The sequence below is a fragment of the Takifugu rubripes genome, unplaced genomic scaffold (genome assembly GCF_901000725.2).
Source record: "Takifugu rubripes unplaced genomic scaffold, fTakRub1.2, whole genome shotgun sequence".
NCBI classification, from domain to species: domain Eukaryota; kingdom Metazoa; phylum Chordata; class Actinopteri; order Tetraodontiformes; family Tetraodontidae; genus Takifugu; species Takifugu rubripes.
In genome coordinates this window covers 889,862-902,715 of record NW_021821632.1, presented here as the reverse complement: position 1 = coordinate 902,715, position 12,854 = coordinate 889,862, and the positions used below count along the sequence as shown (strand labels likewise).

The 12,854-nt window shown below is 55.6% G+C and overlaps 1 protein-coding gene across 1 annotated transcript; it reads right to left on the bottom strand.

Annotated features, from left to right (window-relative positions):
• Positions 1-5,380: 5,380 nt before the first annotated feature.
• Positions 5,381-8,822, bottom strand: LOC101061825 (cytochrome c-type heme lyase). The gene is made up of 7 exons (XM_003976844.3): positions 8,659-8,822; positions 7,970-8,078; positions 7,765-7,898; positions 7,547-7,695; positions 6,414-6,533; positions 5,957-6,043; positions 5,381-5,869 (listed from the first exon to the last, which is right to left on the bottom strand). Exons 2-7 carry the CDS (start codon positions 8,070-8,072, stop codon positions 5,671-5,673), a joined length of 792 nt encoding a protein of 263 aa, XP_003976893.1. The 5' UTR covers positions 8,073-8,078; positions 8,659-8,822; the 3' UTR covers positions 5,381-5,670.
• Positions 8,823-12,854: the final 4,032 nt, after the last annotated feature.

Genomic DNA, 12,854 nt, shown 5'->3' with positions numbered 1-12,854 from the left:
CGGCGGGGGCAGAAGTCCAGGCATGGGGGGACAGAGGTCCAGGCGTGGGGGGACAGAGGTCCAGGAGCGGCAGGGGGACAGAGGTCCAGGCGTGGGGGGGCAGAGGTCCAGGAACGGCGAGGACAGAGGTCCAGGCGTGGGGGGGCAGAGGTCCAGGCGTGGGGGGGCAGAGGTCCAGGCGTGGGGGGGGACAGAGGTCCAGGAGCGGCGGGGGCAGAGGTCCAGGCGTGGGGGGGGACAGAGGTCCAGGCGTGGGGGGGGACAGAGGTCCAGGCGTGGGGGGACAGAGGTCCAGGCGTGGGGGGGCCACGGAGGAGAAGATGAGCTCTGATGTCTGTGAATAAACACAAAGGGTTGATGTGGGCGCAGGCTGGCTGTGATGGACAGAAGACGAGGTCCCGGGACGGGGGACAGGAAGCAGAAGATCCGTCGAGAAAAGAGGCGGAGCCAGGACAGGAGCCAGGCGCCAGGATCCGTCTTCTGTGGCGTCTCCAGGACGATGGACACTAAGACCTGAGAACGCCGCCTCTGTTGGTCTGATCAACAATCAGAGGGGAGATTAAAGGAAGTTCCAGCTAAACGCTTTGAACCGCAGCTTCTCTCAGCCACACGTACGGTAACAACCATGGGTTGGGGAAGGTGCCCCCCTCCCGCCCCAGGTGCCCCCCCCCCCCTCTGAACAGGGTCTCAGCCGACTGAAAGACGGCTAATAACCCAAATAACCCAAGATTCCATCTGTGCTCCGGCCCTGGACTCAGGAGGGCCTGAAGCCTAAACGCAGGATCAGGACCCGTTTATCAGGCTCCTTCCAGCGGTGCAGAGAAAAGGTTCCTCTTTAGCCTCGGCGGGGCACCAGGAGAACCATGTGTCGTTGAGCGTCAGCGCCGAGCTTCAATTCCAGCCTGATTGATGTCACTCGTCTGTCTTATTGTTGCTGCGGACACACAGGCGTTGCCATGGTCACTGCGTGGGCATACCAGAACGGAGGCAGCAGGTGTGTAGCCCCTCTGCATGCTAGCTGTGCTAACATCTGACCTCCCTGGACCGCTCCTGTATGGGGAATCACGCACACACACGCACACACACACACACACCAATAATTGTGTTGGACTCTTGTTCATCACGCTGATGTTTGTTCCGTTGGACTGACGGAGAAACCAAGCTGTCAGTCACAGAACGTCGAGAACGTCGAGAACAATAAAACAGAACGCTCCTCATCAGCCCCCCGGGCTGTAAACGGTGAGGCAGCGCCCTCTAGCGGTGGAGCGGGGGTTCTGCACTCTCAGGCAGGAGACGGTCCTCGACAGGTCCTGAAGTGCTCCTGGATCTGATCTAGGATCCAAACCAGCCTGGGAGGGATTCAGCTGGGACGCCACAGGATGGGGAGTGTTTTCATCTGCTGGGATGTTCAACATCTGGAACTCCTGCTCCAGTTGTGGACAGTTCCTGTCTTTAAAGCCTGCTTAATCATCAACAGTTGTTCAGAAGAGCACCTCCACAGAGCAGAGTCCACAGGTGTGACACATCCCACAGGAGTTGTTTTATAGGACACAGCTTGATGCTTCTTCTGTGGTGAACGTGCTCATGAGCTGATGCAGCTCGTTGGGGCTGTGGAGCTTAGCTTGAAATGCTAATGCAGCTGTTAGCATGCCCTCAGGTCGGGCTGATTTCCATCTTCTGCTCCGTCGTCTCCTCCGTTCTCCATCTCTTATTAATGCACGACTGTTTTCAGTTCCGTCTCCCAAAATTGGATTTTAATGAATTCCACAATGAATAACCAAGCAAGAAATTATATTCCAATATCCTCCCCTCATATCCCGGCATCCCCGCGCATTAGTGCGCCAACACCTGCAGCCAGATGCATCAGGTGACCCACCATTGGATTAAGAGTCTAAGGTTTACAGCAAATTATGGAGACACACACACACACACACACACACACACACACACACACACACTTCAGTTTTATAAATCTGTGTGATGGAATCTGTCATTATCACTCAAGCTGTCAATGATACAGCACACCTGTGTCTTCTCCCTCTCCATCAATCTAATCCAGCACACCTGTGTCTTCTCCCTCTCCATCAATCTAATCCAGCACACCTGTGTCTTCTCCCTCTTCACCAGTCTAATCCAGCACACCTGTGTCTTCTCTCTCCTCACCAGTCTAATCCAGCACACCTGTGTCTTCTCCCTCTCCATCAATCTAATCCAGCACACCTGTGTCTTCTCCCTCTCCATCAATCTAATCCAGCACACCTGTGTCTTCTCCCTCTCCATCAATCTAATCCAGCACACCTGTGTCTTCTCCCTCTTCACCAGTCTAATCCAGCACACCTGTGTCTTCTCTCTCCTCACCAGTCTAATCCAGCACACCTGTGTCTTCTCCCTCTCCATCAGTCTAATCCAGCACACCTGTGTCTTCTCCCTCTTCGCCAGTCTAATCCAGCACACCTGTGTCTTCTCCCTCTTCGCCAGTCTAATCCAGCACACCTGTGTCTTCTCCCTCTTCACCAATCTAATCCAGCACACCTGTGTCTTCTCCCTCTTCACCAGTCTAATCCAGCACACCTGTGTCTTCTCCCTCTTCAATCTAATCCAGCACACCTGTGTCTTCTCCCTCTTCAATCTAATCCAGCACACCTGTGTCTTCTCCCTCTTCGCCAGTCTAATCCAGCACACCTGTGTCTTCTCCCTCCTCGCCAGTCTAATCCAGCACACCTGTGTCTTCTCCCTCTTCACCAGTCTAATCCAGCACACCTGTGTCTTCTCCCTCCTCGCCAGTCTAATCCAGCACACCTGTGTCTTCTCCCTCTTCGCCAGTCTAATCCACCACACCTGTGTCTTCTCCCTCTTCAATCTAATCCAGCACACCTGTGTCTTCTCCCTCTTCACCAGTCTAATCCAGCACACCTGTGTCTTCTCCCTCTTCGCCAGTCTAATCCACCACACCTGTGTCTTCTCCCTCTTCAATCTAATCCAGCACACCTGTGTCTTCTCCCTCTTCGCCAGTCTAATCCAGCACACCTGTGTCTTCTCCCTCTTCACCAGTCTAATCCAGCACACCTGTGTCTTCTCCCTCTTCACCAGTCTAATCCAGCACACCTGTGTCTTCTCCCTCTTCGCCAGTCTAATCCACCACACCTGTGTCTTCTCCCTCTTCAATCTAATCCAGCACACCTGTGTCTTCTCCCTCACACACACACATCCTTATATCAACATAAATATCTCCATAAATCTACGAAGATTCTTTACTGGACTGTTCTAAATTTCCTCAGGTTTGGATCATCACGGTGCTTCGGTGTTCTGTTGCAGTGCAGATGGTCAGGGTCAGGGGTTACCTGCTTAAGGTTAGGGGTCACCTGTGTAGGGTCAGGGGTTACCTGCTTAAGGTCAGGGGTCACCTGTGTAGGGTCAGGGGTTACCTGTTTAAGGTCAGGGTCAGGGGTTACCTGCTTAAGGTCAGGGGTCACCTGTGTAGGGTCAGGGGTTACCTGTTTAAGGTCAGGGTCAGGGGTTACCTGCTTAAGGTCAGGGGTCACCTGTGTAGGGTCAGGGGTTACCTGTTTAAGGTCAGGGTCAGGGGTTACCTGCTTAAGGTCAGGGGTCACCTGTGTAGGGTCAGGGGTTACCTGTTTAAGGTCAGGGTCAGGGGTTACCTGCTTAAGGTCAGGGGTCACCTGTGTAGGGTCAGGGGTTACCTGTTTAAGGTCAGGGGTCACCTGTGTAGGCTCAGGAGTCACCTGTGTAGGCTCAGGGGTCACCTGTGTAGGGCCGAGCCGCTGCAACAGCCTCAAGACTGGACGATAAACTTCATCCGTTGGGAGAATTAGATGAACAACGTGGATTACGAAGGTGGTTCTGGCTCTGGGAAAGGCCTTTTGGGCCCAGTAGAAGCATGATGCCATCTTTGCAGTACCCAGCGGAGTTCCTGGCTCCAGACCTGGTAACCATGGAGACTGATGGTTCCACGAAGGAACTAGTATTGTGATCCAGATTTGAATCGGAATGTCCAGGTGACTCTTTGCTGTCCAGGTCCTGTCTCCCAGGTCCTTTGTTGACCGTCCCCGCGGTCCAGGTCCGGCTCTCATATGTCCCTGTCCAGGAGTGTCAAAGATCAGAGGCTAGGCTAGCTAACGTGGAAGCTAATGTCAGAACCAGTGTTCTTCAGGCAGTGCAACACATCCAAGGGAACACGTGTGGTTCTCCCCCTTCTCTGGTGGACAGGACACCCAAACCCACGGGGACTGTCAACCATTCTGACTGACGGGTCACAGGGATCTACTGCAGCGCTGTTGCTACTACAGCCCAGCAGGAGCCTGGATACAGCTGCAGAGACACAGGTGACTCCCGCTGGTCCGACGCTGCTACTGTTGCTACTACAGCCCAGCAGGAGCCTGGATACAGCTGCAGAGACACAGGTGACTCCCGCTGGTCTGACGCTGCTACTGTTGCTACTACAGCCCAGCAGGAGCCTGGATACAGCTGCAGAGAACACAGGTGACTCCCGCTGGTCCGACGCTGCTACTGTTGCTACTACAGCCCAGCAGGAGCCTGGATACAGCTGCAGAGACACAGGTGACTCCCGCTGGTCCGACGCTGCTACTGTTGCTACTACAGCCCAGCAGGAGCCTGGATACAGCTGCAGAGACACAGGTGACTCCCGCTGGTCCGACGCTGCTACTGTTGCTACTACAGCCCAGCAGGAGCCTGGATACAGCTGCAGAGACACAGGTGACTCCCGCTGGTCCGACGCTGCTACTGTTGCTACTACAGCCCAGCAGGAGCCTGGGATACAGCTGCAGAGACACAGGTGACTCCCGCTGGTCCGACGCTGCTACTGTTGCTACTACAGCCCAGCAGGAGCCTGGATACAGCTGCAGAGACACAGGTGACTCCCGCTGGTCCGACGCTGCTACTGTTGCTACTACAGCCCAGCAGGAGCCTGGATACAGCTGCAGAGACACAGGTGACTCCCGCTGGTCCGACGCTGCTACTGTTGCTACTACAGCCCAGCAGGAGCCTGGATACAGCTGCGAGGACACAGGTGACTCCCGCTGGTCCGACGCTGCTACTGTTGCTACTACAGCCCAGCAGGAGCCTGGATACAGCTGCAGAGACACAGGTGACTCCCGCTGGTCCGACGCTGCTACTGTTGCTACTACAGCCCAGCAGAGGCGCGCGCGCGCCTGGGTCATGTTGACTGAGGGTAAATCCAATGGATGGTCTCAGGTTTGGCTGAAGCTCGTTGGGACGCTGCCAGTGGCAACAGCGCCCCCGCGCGGCCCCATGTGGAATTACACCTAACGTCATCAATTTAAAACGGAGTTAATGTGTTAAGTTTGGAAACTGGGTCACAATTTAAAAACAATCTGGTTTCACTTTTAATGGTGTTGTTTTATTTTATTGATAATTTAATTTACAGGCCAACAGACACAGCGCACACAGTGCACACACACACACACACAGCGCACACACACACACACACACACACACTGGAGAGCAACGCTGGCCCACACACATCAACCCTTTTAAAGTGAGGAGGGCTTTTAATCCCTTTTATTTTAGGAGTCTTTTTCTATACAAGGTTTTTGACCCGTCCACTCAGGAAGTCCTGGTCCTCTCTGTCCTTATGTGCATGTCTCATTAACGTGCACGTCTCCTCTGTCTTCAGGAGGTCCAGCGCCACCAGGCCACCTTCATGCGGTCCCAGACGGCCCCTAAAGAATCAAAGGCGGGACGCACGTCCAGGATGGAGAAGCGGTACGTGTCCTTGTCGATCTCCCCATCGTAGTAGTCGATGACGTATCGCACCTCCGTCCCGCAGCGGTCGATGATCCAGTCGTGGCGGTCGAAAGGCAGCTCGTAACTACGGAGAGGGAGCATCACAGCAATTAGGATGGAGCTGCCAACCCACAGGTGAGTCACAGGTGCGTCCGCAGCGTGGCCAGCTCACCCCATCCAGTGGCGGACCCGAGCCCGGGGCGAGTACTCCTTAGCCTTGCCACCGAACCTCTTCAGGGTGGGACCACAGGGACATTCTCTGCAGGACCACGTGGGGAAAAGGGGTAAATAAAGACGCTAACACCCCCGAGCAGATCCGCTGGGCCCGCTAACACCCCCGAGCAGATCCGCTGGGCCCGCTAACACCCCAGAGCAGATCCGCTGGGCCCGCTAACACCCCAGAGCAGATCCGCTGGGCCCGCTAACACCCCCGAGCAGATCCGCTGGGCCCGCTAACACCCCCGAGCAGATCCGCTGGGCCCGCTAACACCCCAGAGCAGATCCGCTGGGCCCGCTAACACCCCAGAGCAGATCCGCTGGGCCCGCTAACACCCCCGAGCAGATCCGCTGGGCCCCACGGGCAGCGCCTACCTGGCGTGCATGGCCTTACCTGGCGTGCATGGCCTTACCTGGCGTGCATGGCCTCCCACTTGAGGATCTCCTGCCACGCCTGCTCGTTGTTGTTGTTGTGGATTTTAATGATGTTGGACATGTCTGGAGCGCTCAGGTCGTCGTCACGCCAGCGCCACCTGCAGCACAGAGGCACCATCGCTCAACGGGGGCAGGACCGGGGCAGCAGGCCCACCTGGGCCGTCACCTCCGTACACGGAGTCAAGTCACATTCACGCTTGTATGTTGTTCGTTTTGGTTCGTCCACAATGACCTTTGACCTTCTATCCAACCTCTAGAGGTCACTGACGGGTCACCTTTTCTACTCAGTTTGGGGCAAAACTGCAGTCAGGGCCCAGTCAGGGTCCAGTCAGGGCCCAGTCAGGGCCCAGTCAGGGCCCAGTCAGGGTCCAGTCAGGGCCCAGTCAGGGCCCAGTCAGGGTCCAGTCAGGGTCCAGTCAGGGCCCAGTCAGGGCCCAGTCAGGGTCCAGCTCAGCTCACAGATGAGGCTGTGGGTCATGTGACAGAGTCTTCGGTCTTGTTCTTGTTGTTGCGGTGCTGAACACGTTTAAGAGAAAAGATCTTTTTGTAGATATTTACAGTCGCATGTTCTTTCACATGCTGGAGCTCCGGCAGATGCTCCAGCAGATGTTCCTGCCCGGAGCTCCTGCAGATGCTCCAGCCTGGAGCTCCGGCAGATGCTCCAGCAGATGTTCCTGCCTGGAGCTCCGGCAGATGCTCCAGCAGATGTTCCTGCCTGGAGCTCCGGCAGATGCTCCAGCAGATGCTCCAGCAGATGTTCCTGCCCGGAGCTCCTGCAGATGCTCCAGCAGATGTTCCTGCCCGGAGCTCCGGCAGATGCTCCAGCAGATGTTCCTGCCCGGAGCTCCTGCAGATGCTCCAGCCTGGAGCTCCGGCAGATGCTCCAGCAGATGTTCCTGCCCGGAGCTCCTGCAGATGCTCCAGCCTGGAGCTCCGGCAGATGCTCCAGCAGATGCTCCAGCCTGGAGCTCCGGCAGATGCTCCAGCAGATGTTCCTGCCTGGAGCTCCAGCAGATGCTCCTGCAGATGCTCCAGCAGATGCTCCAGCAGATGCTCCTGCCTGGAGAAACTGCACGTTCTCACCAAGGACGCAGCAGCACTTTGGACTCACCCTTTCCTCAGCATGGCGTTCCAGAACATCTGCTCTGAAGGGTAAACCCATTTCTTGTCCTCGTTGAAGCGGGGAATATTGGACTCCTCTCTGACAACAGACAGGGGGAAAGGCTGGTCCTGAGCCGGGACCTGGTTCGGAGGAGGCATCTAGAGTCCACAGGTGAACAACAGATGAGTCAGCTGGAGCAGACACAGACAGACTCCACGTGTCGGTACCATATTGGTTGGGTCGATGTCGCTCTGCCCGTTCCTGGCAGCCTTCATGGGACACTCCACAAACTCGTAGGCTCGGTCCTGGTGGGCCGGACCTGCTGGCGCCCGGTGCATGGGACACTCTGGAGGTGGAGCCGCTGAGAAAGACAAGAGGAGAAGGTTTAGAGGAGCACCGGGCTGTCAGCACGTGCACGCCAACCAGCACTACCTTTGGGCTGTGGGTGCTGGTGCATGGGGCAGCCCTGGGGGGGGGCATCTACGGTGGCCTCCGCCCGGACGGCTGGGGCAGCAGCTGAAGAAGACGCTCCCATCCTGACCTGCAGAGAGGGAAGCACACAGCTTAGAAGAGCCCTCACAGCTCCGGACCGGCCCGACCCGGAGGCTGACCCGGACCGGACCGGCCCGGCCTGTGAAGGTCCCAGTTTGGTGTCTCCAATAAACACCTGATTCTGCTTCCTAACCCCCCCCTCGACAATAAAATACACGGCTGAAGCAGTTGGCTCCACTTACGGACCTCTTCATCACCCTCATCCCCGCCAGCAAAGGCTGACGTAAGTAAAGAACTTGTGCTAATTACTGGTGTCACGCTAATGAAGGGGTGGCTATTAGCCCGCCCAGGTTCTCGCTGATCGCCCCATCATTAGTTCTAGTCTGCGGGAGTTTAAACATCTACATAAACTTCGCGGACTTAAATAGAGGTTAGCTGCTGTGGAAGTTAGCCAGCGCTAGCAGAGCTACATCGGTGTAGCCCTGGCGCTGTGCTAATGCTAATGCTAACGTGAAGCGGCACAGCCCAGAATTCCCGTCCGCTCTCTTCCTTGGCCGCTGCACCGTTCAGGAGCCCGTTGGGACGGGAAGTCTGGGCGAACGTGGACCGGCCCGGACGCCCGCTCTTACCTCCGCTAGCAACGCTGCCAATGTCAACCTGAACGAGCGCACCTCCGCACACGTGCCGGCAACGTCACCGCAGACGTCATCGCGCTGACATGGACGAGACCATTTGGACCGTGGTTGAGGGTCCGCAGAGTCCCCGAACAACGGCCCAACCAGGACCCTATGTTGAGCGGACGTGCGTGTGTCCTCGGGTGAGAGCGCGAGCTCCAAACAACAGATTTATGACTGAAATCAGCTGATTTAAAAGCTGTAATGAATCCACTCGGAGGTGGACCCTCCCGAGCCGACCGTTTTGTAATGTGGGCGCGTCTTATTACGTCAGTCGGTTACGAAAAAGACATTTCCGGTCTGCGTCTTGTAATTGCGCCTACTGTCCACAAGAGGGGGCTAAAAGAGGACTGTTTTTGGATTATGTTGCGTATCACACGAAATGGGTTGTAAATGTTGGTGTAAATGTTTGCTAAGTACAGCTGCCATCCCAGACTGCTGTGGGTCCTGTTTGTGGGGACCAGCGGAACGACGGATTCCTCTCTGAACCACTGAGCAGATCTTCACCTCACACACTCACCACAGCGTGAACATGTGCTGGGAAGCCAACCTGAAGGGGCAGAACTCAGCGCTCAGCTCATCCGGGTCTGCTCTTGTGTCTCGTTGCAGCTAAAAGTCGAAAGCGTATTTAAACCATGACCTTCAAATCGGAAGTGATGTCATCACTGGAGGGTTGAAGCAAACCAAAGAGAAACCAGGACAAACCCAGTTGGAATCCAGTCAGGCCCAGACAGGGTTGGCAGGAAACTCCAGAGGAAACGGCCCAGTTCAAAACAGGAAGTATTTACAGCGTGTGTTTCCTGAGCATCAGCGACCCCCATCACAGGCTGAGCGCTGCTGTCCCAATGTTCAAACGTGTGGGGATCACGTTGGATTCCGACACAGACATGATGGAGGGAGGTGGACCGATGGTGTCTGGCTCTGGGTCTCCTCCAGACTCAGACCTTTGGTTTCATCCTGCAGCAGTTTCAAGAAGAAACCGAGGCAGAAGGCAGGCGGGGAAGGAATTTCCCGCCTGCCTTCTTGCTTATCAGCTCACTTATCTGGAACCATCACTAGTTACTTCTTATCTTCTCTTTCATTCCTTTTTCCAGGAACAGTTCAGTTTCACATTCTTTCTTCTGATGGATCTCTTTAATCAGCTGGTGAGGGTAATCTTTCAATCCCTGAGGTCTGCACTGTGTTGAGGAGATCTCATTCTGCGGGGAAGTGATTGATCACTTTTCAGCAGCGGCCGTGTGAGGGAACACGTCTCCCTCCTTCAGGTCTCCTCTGTGAGAACCTACAAACATCTGGTTGGTGCAGCAGAAAGAGAACAACAAGGCTGATTTATCACAGTGGCCAACAATGGAGGTCTGTGTGGAGGCTGTCTGCAGCCTCGGGGGCCAGGGCCAGGGCCAGGGCCCGGGCCCGACGCCTGGCCGGCAAACAAGAGCGTCTCTCTTCAGCGCCGCTGCCGCTCAAAGATGTGCGCTCACATCCTGCTGCCGGCGGTTTAGGAGGGCCACACATGCAGGAGCCACCGGAGCCAGGCTGAACATTGGGACGCTCAGGACACACACAACAACAGGAGGATGGGTGGGTGGATGGGTGGATGGGTGGGTGGATGGGTGGATGGGTGGGTGGGGTGGATGGGTGGATGGGTGGATGGGTGGGTGGGTGGATGGGTGGATGGATGGATGGAGGGTGGGTGGATGGATGGATGGATGGATGGATGGATGGATGGGTGGGTGGGTGGATGGGTGGGTGGATGGATGGAGGGTGGGTGGATGGATGGATGGGTGGATGGGTGGGTGGATGGGTGGGTGGGTGGATGGATGGATGGATGGGTGGGTGGATGGATGGATGGATGGATGGGTGGGTGGGTGGGTGGATGGGTGGATGGGTGGGTGGGTGGGTGGATGGATGGATGGATGGATGGATGGATGGGTGGGTGGATGGATGGATGGGTGGGTGGGTGGGTGGATGGATGGAGGGTGGATGGATGGATGGATGGATGGATGGGTGGGTGGGTGGATGGATGGGTGGGTGGATGGATGGATGGAGGGTGGATGGATGGATGGATGGATGGATGGGTGGGTGGGTGGATGGATGGGTGGGTGGGTGGATGGATGGAGGGTGGATGGATAGATGGATGGATGGATGGGTGGGTGGGTGATGGATGGGTGGGTGGATGGATGGATGGGTGGATGGGTGGGTGGATAGATGGATGGGTGGGTGGATGGATGGATGGGATGGGGTGGATGGATGGATGGATGGATGGATGGATGGAGGGTGGGTGGATGGATGGATGGATGGATGGGTGGGTGGATGGATGGATGGATGGGTGGATGGATGGGTGGGTGGATGGATGGGTGGATGGATGGATGGGTGGGTGGATGGATGGATGGAGGGTGGGTGGATGGGTGGATGGGTGGGTGGATGGATGGATGGATGGATGGAGGGTGGGTGGATGGGTGGATGGGTGGGTGGGGTGGGTGGATGGATGGATGGATGGATGGATGGATGGATGGATGGAGGGTGGGTGGATGGGTGGGTGGATGGGTGGATGGATGGATGGGTGGGTGGATGGATGGATGGGTGGATGGATGGATGGATGGATGGGTGGGTGGATGGAGGGTGGGTGGATGGATGGATGGGTGGGTGGATGGATGGAGGGTGGGTGGATGGATGGAGGGTGGGTGGATGGATGATGGGTGGATGGATGGATGGATGGATGGGTGGATGGATGGATGGATGATGGATGGATGGATGGATGATGGATGGATGGATGGATGGGTGGGTGGGTGGATGGGTGGGTGGATGGATGGGTGGGTGGGTGGATGGATGGATGGATGGATGGATGGATGGATGGATGGGTGGATGGATGGAGGGTGGTGGATGGATGGGTCGGTGGATGGATGAATGGGTGGGTGGATGGATGGGTGGGTGGATGGATGGAGGGTGGGTGGATGGATGGATGGATGGATGATGGGTGGATGATGGATGATGGATGATGGATGGATGGATGGATGGATGATGGGTGGATGATGGATGATGGATGATGGATGGATGATGGATGGATGATGGATGGATGGATGGATGGATGGATGATGGGTGGATGATGGATGGATGGATGGATGGATGGATGATGGAGAGGATGCTGGATGATGGATGGATGGATGGATGATGGATGGATGGATGGATGGATGATGGATGGATGGATGATGGAGGATGGATGATGAGAGGGGATGATGGATGGAGGATGGATGGATGATGGATGATGGATGGATGATGGATGGATGGATGGATGGATGGATGATGGATGGATGGATGGATGGATGGATGGATGGATGGATGATGATGGATTGGATGGATGGATGGATGATGGATGATGGATGATGGATGGATGGAATTGGATGGATGGATGGACTGATGGATTGATGATGGATGGATGGATGATGGATGATGGTGGATGATGGATGATGGATGATGGATGGATGGATGGATGGATGGATGGATGGATGATGGGTGGATGATGGGATGATGGATGATGGATGGATGGATGGATGGATGGATGGATGGATGGATGGATGGATGGATGGATGATGGATGAGCTGGATGGATGGATGGATGGATGGATGGATGGATGGATGGATGGATGGATGATGGGTGGATGATGGATGATGGATGATGGATGATGGATGGATGGATGGATGGATGGATGGATGGATGATGGGTGGATGATGGATGATGGATGATGGATGGATGATGGATGGATGATGGATGGATGATGGATGGATGGATGGATGGATGGATGGATGGATGGATGGATGGATGATGGGTGGATGATGGATGATGGATGATGGATGATGGATGGATGGATGGATGGATGGATGGATGATGGATGGATGGATGAGCTGGACCCCACTGCTGATGTGGGTCAACAGCGTGACGTCACTACATGGGGTCAACGTGCAGACTCCACCCCTCACAGCACCCGTGACCTTTGACCTTGCCTCCCTGCTGGACCCGGGTTAGGGTTAGTGCAGAAACCTTTAACGCGTGCCACAGAAAGCTGACGGCTGGCTGGAGGTTTCATTGTTTGCGTTGTTTTATTTATTTATTATTTGTTTATTATTTTTAATAATAATTTCCAAACGCCGCCTGTC

What these genes read in the sequence shown, in the direction of transcription:
- LOC101061825 (XM_003976844.3), bottom strand. Translation starts at nt 8,072, where the DNA reads ATGGGAGCGTCTTCTTCAGCTGCTGCCCCAGCCGTCCGGGCGGAGGCC. An exon ending in AACGCCATGCTGAGGAAAGG is followed by an intron (nt 6,534 to 7,546) that starts GTGAGTCCAAAG and finishes TCTGTGCTGCAG; the next exon opens with GTGGCGCTGGCGTGACGACG. An exon ending in CGGGTCCGCCACTGGATGGG is followed by an intron (nt 5,870 to 5,956) that starts GTGAGCTGGCCA and finishes CCCTCTCCGTAG; the next exon opens with TTACGAGCTGCCTTTCGACC.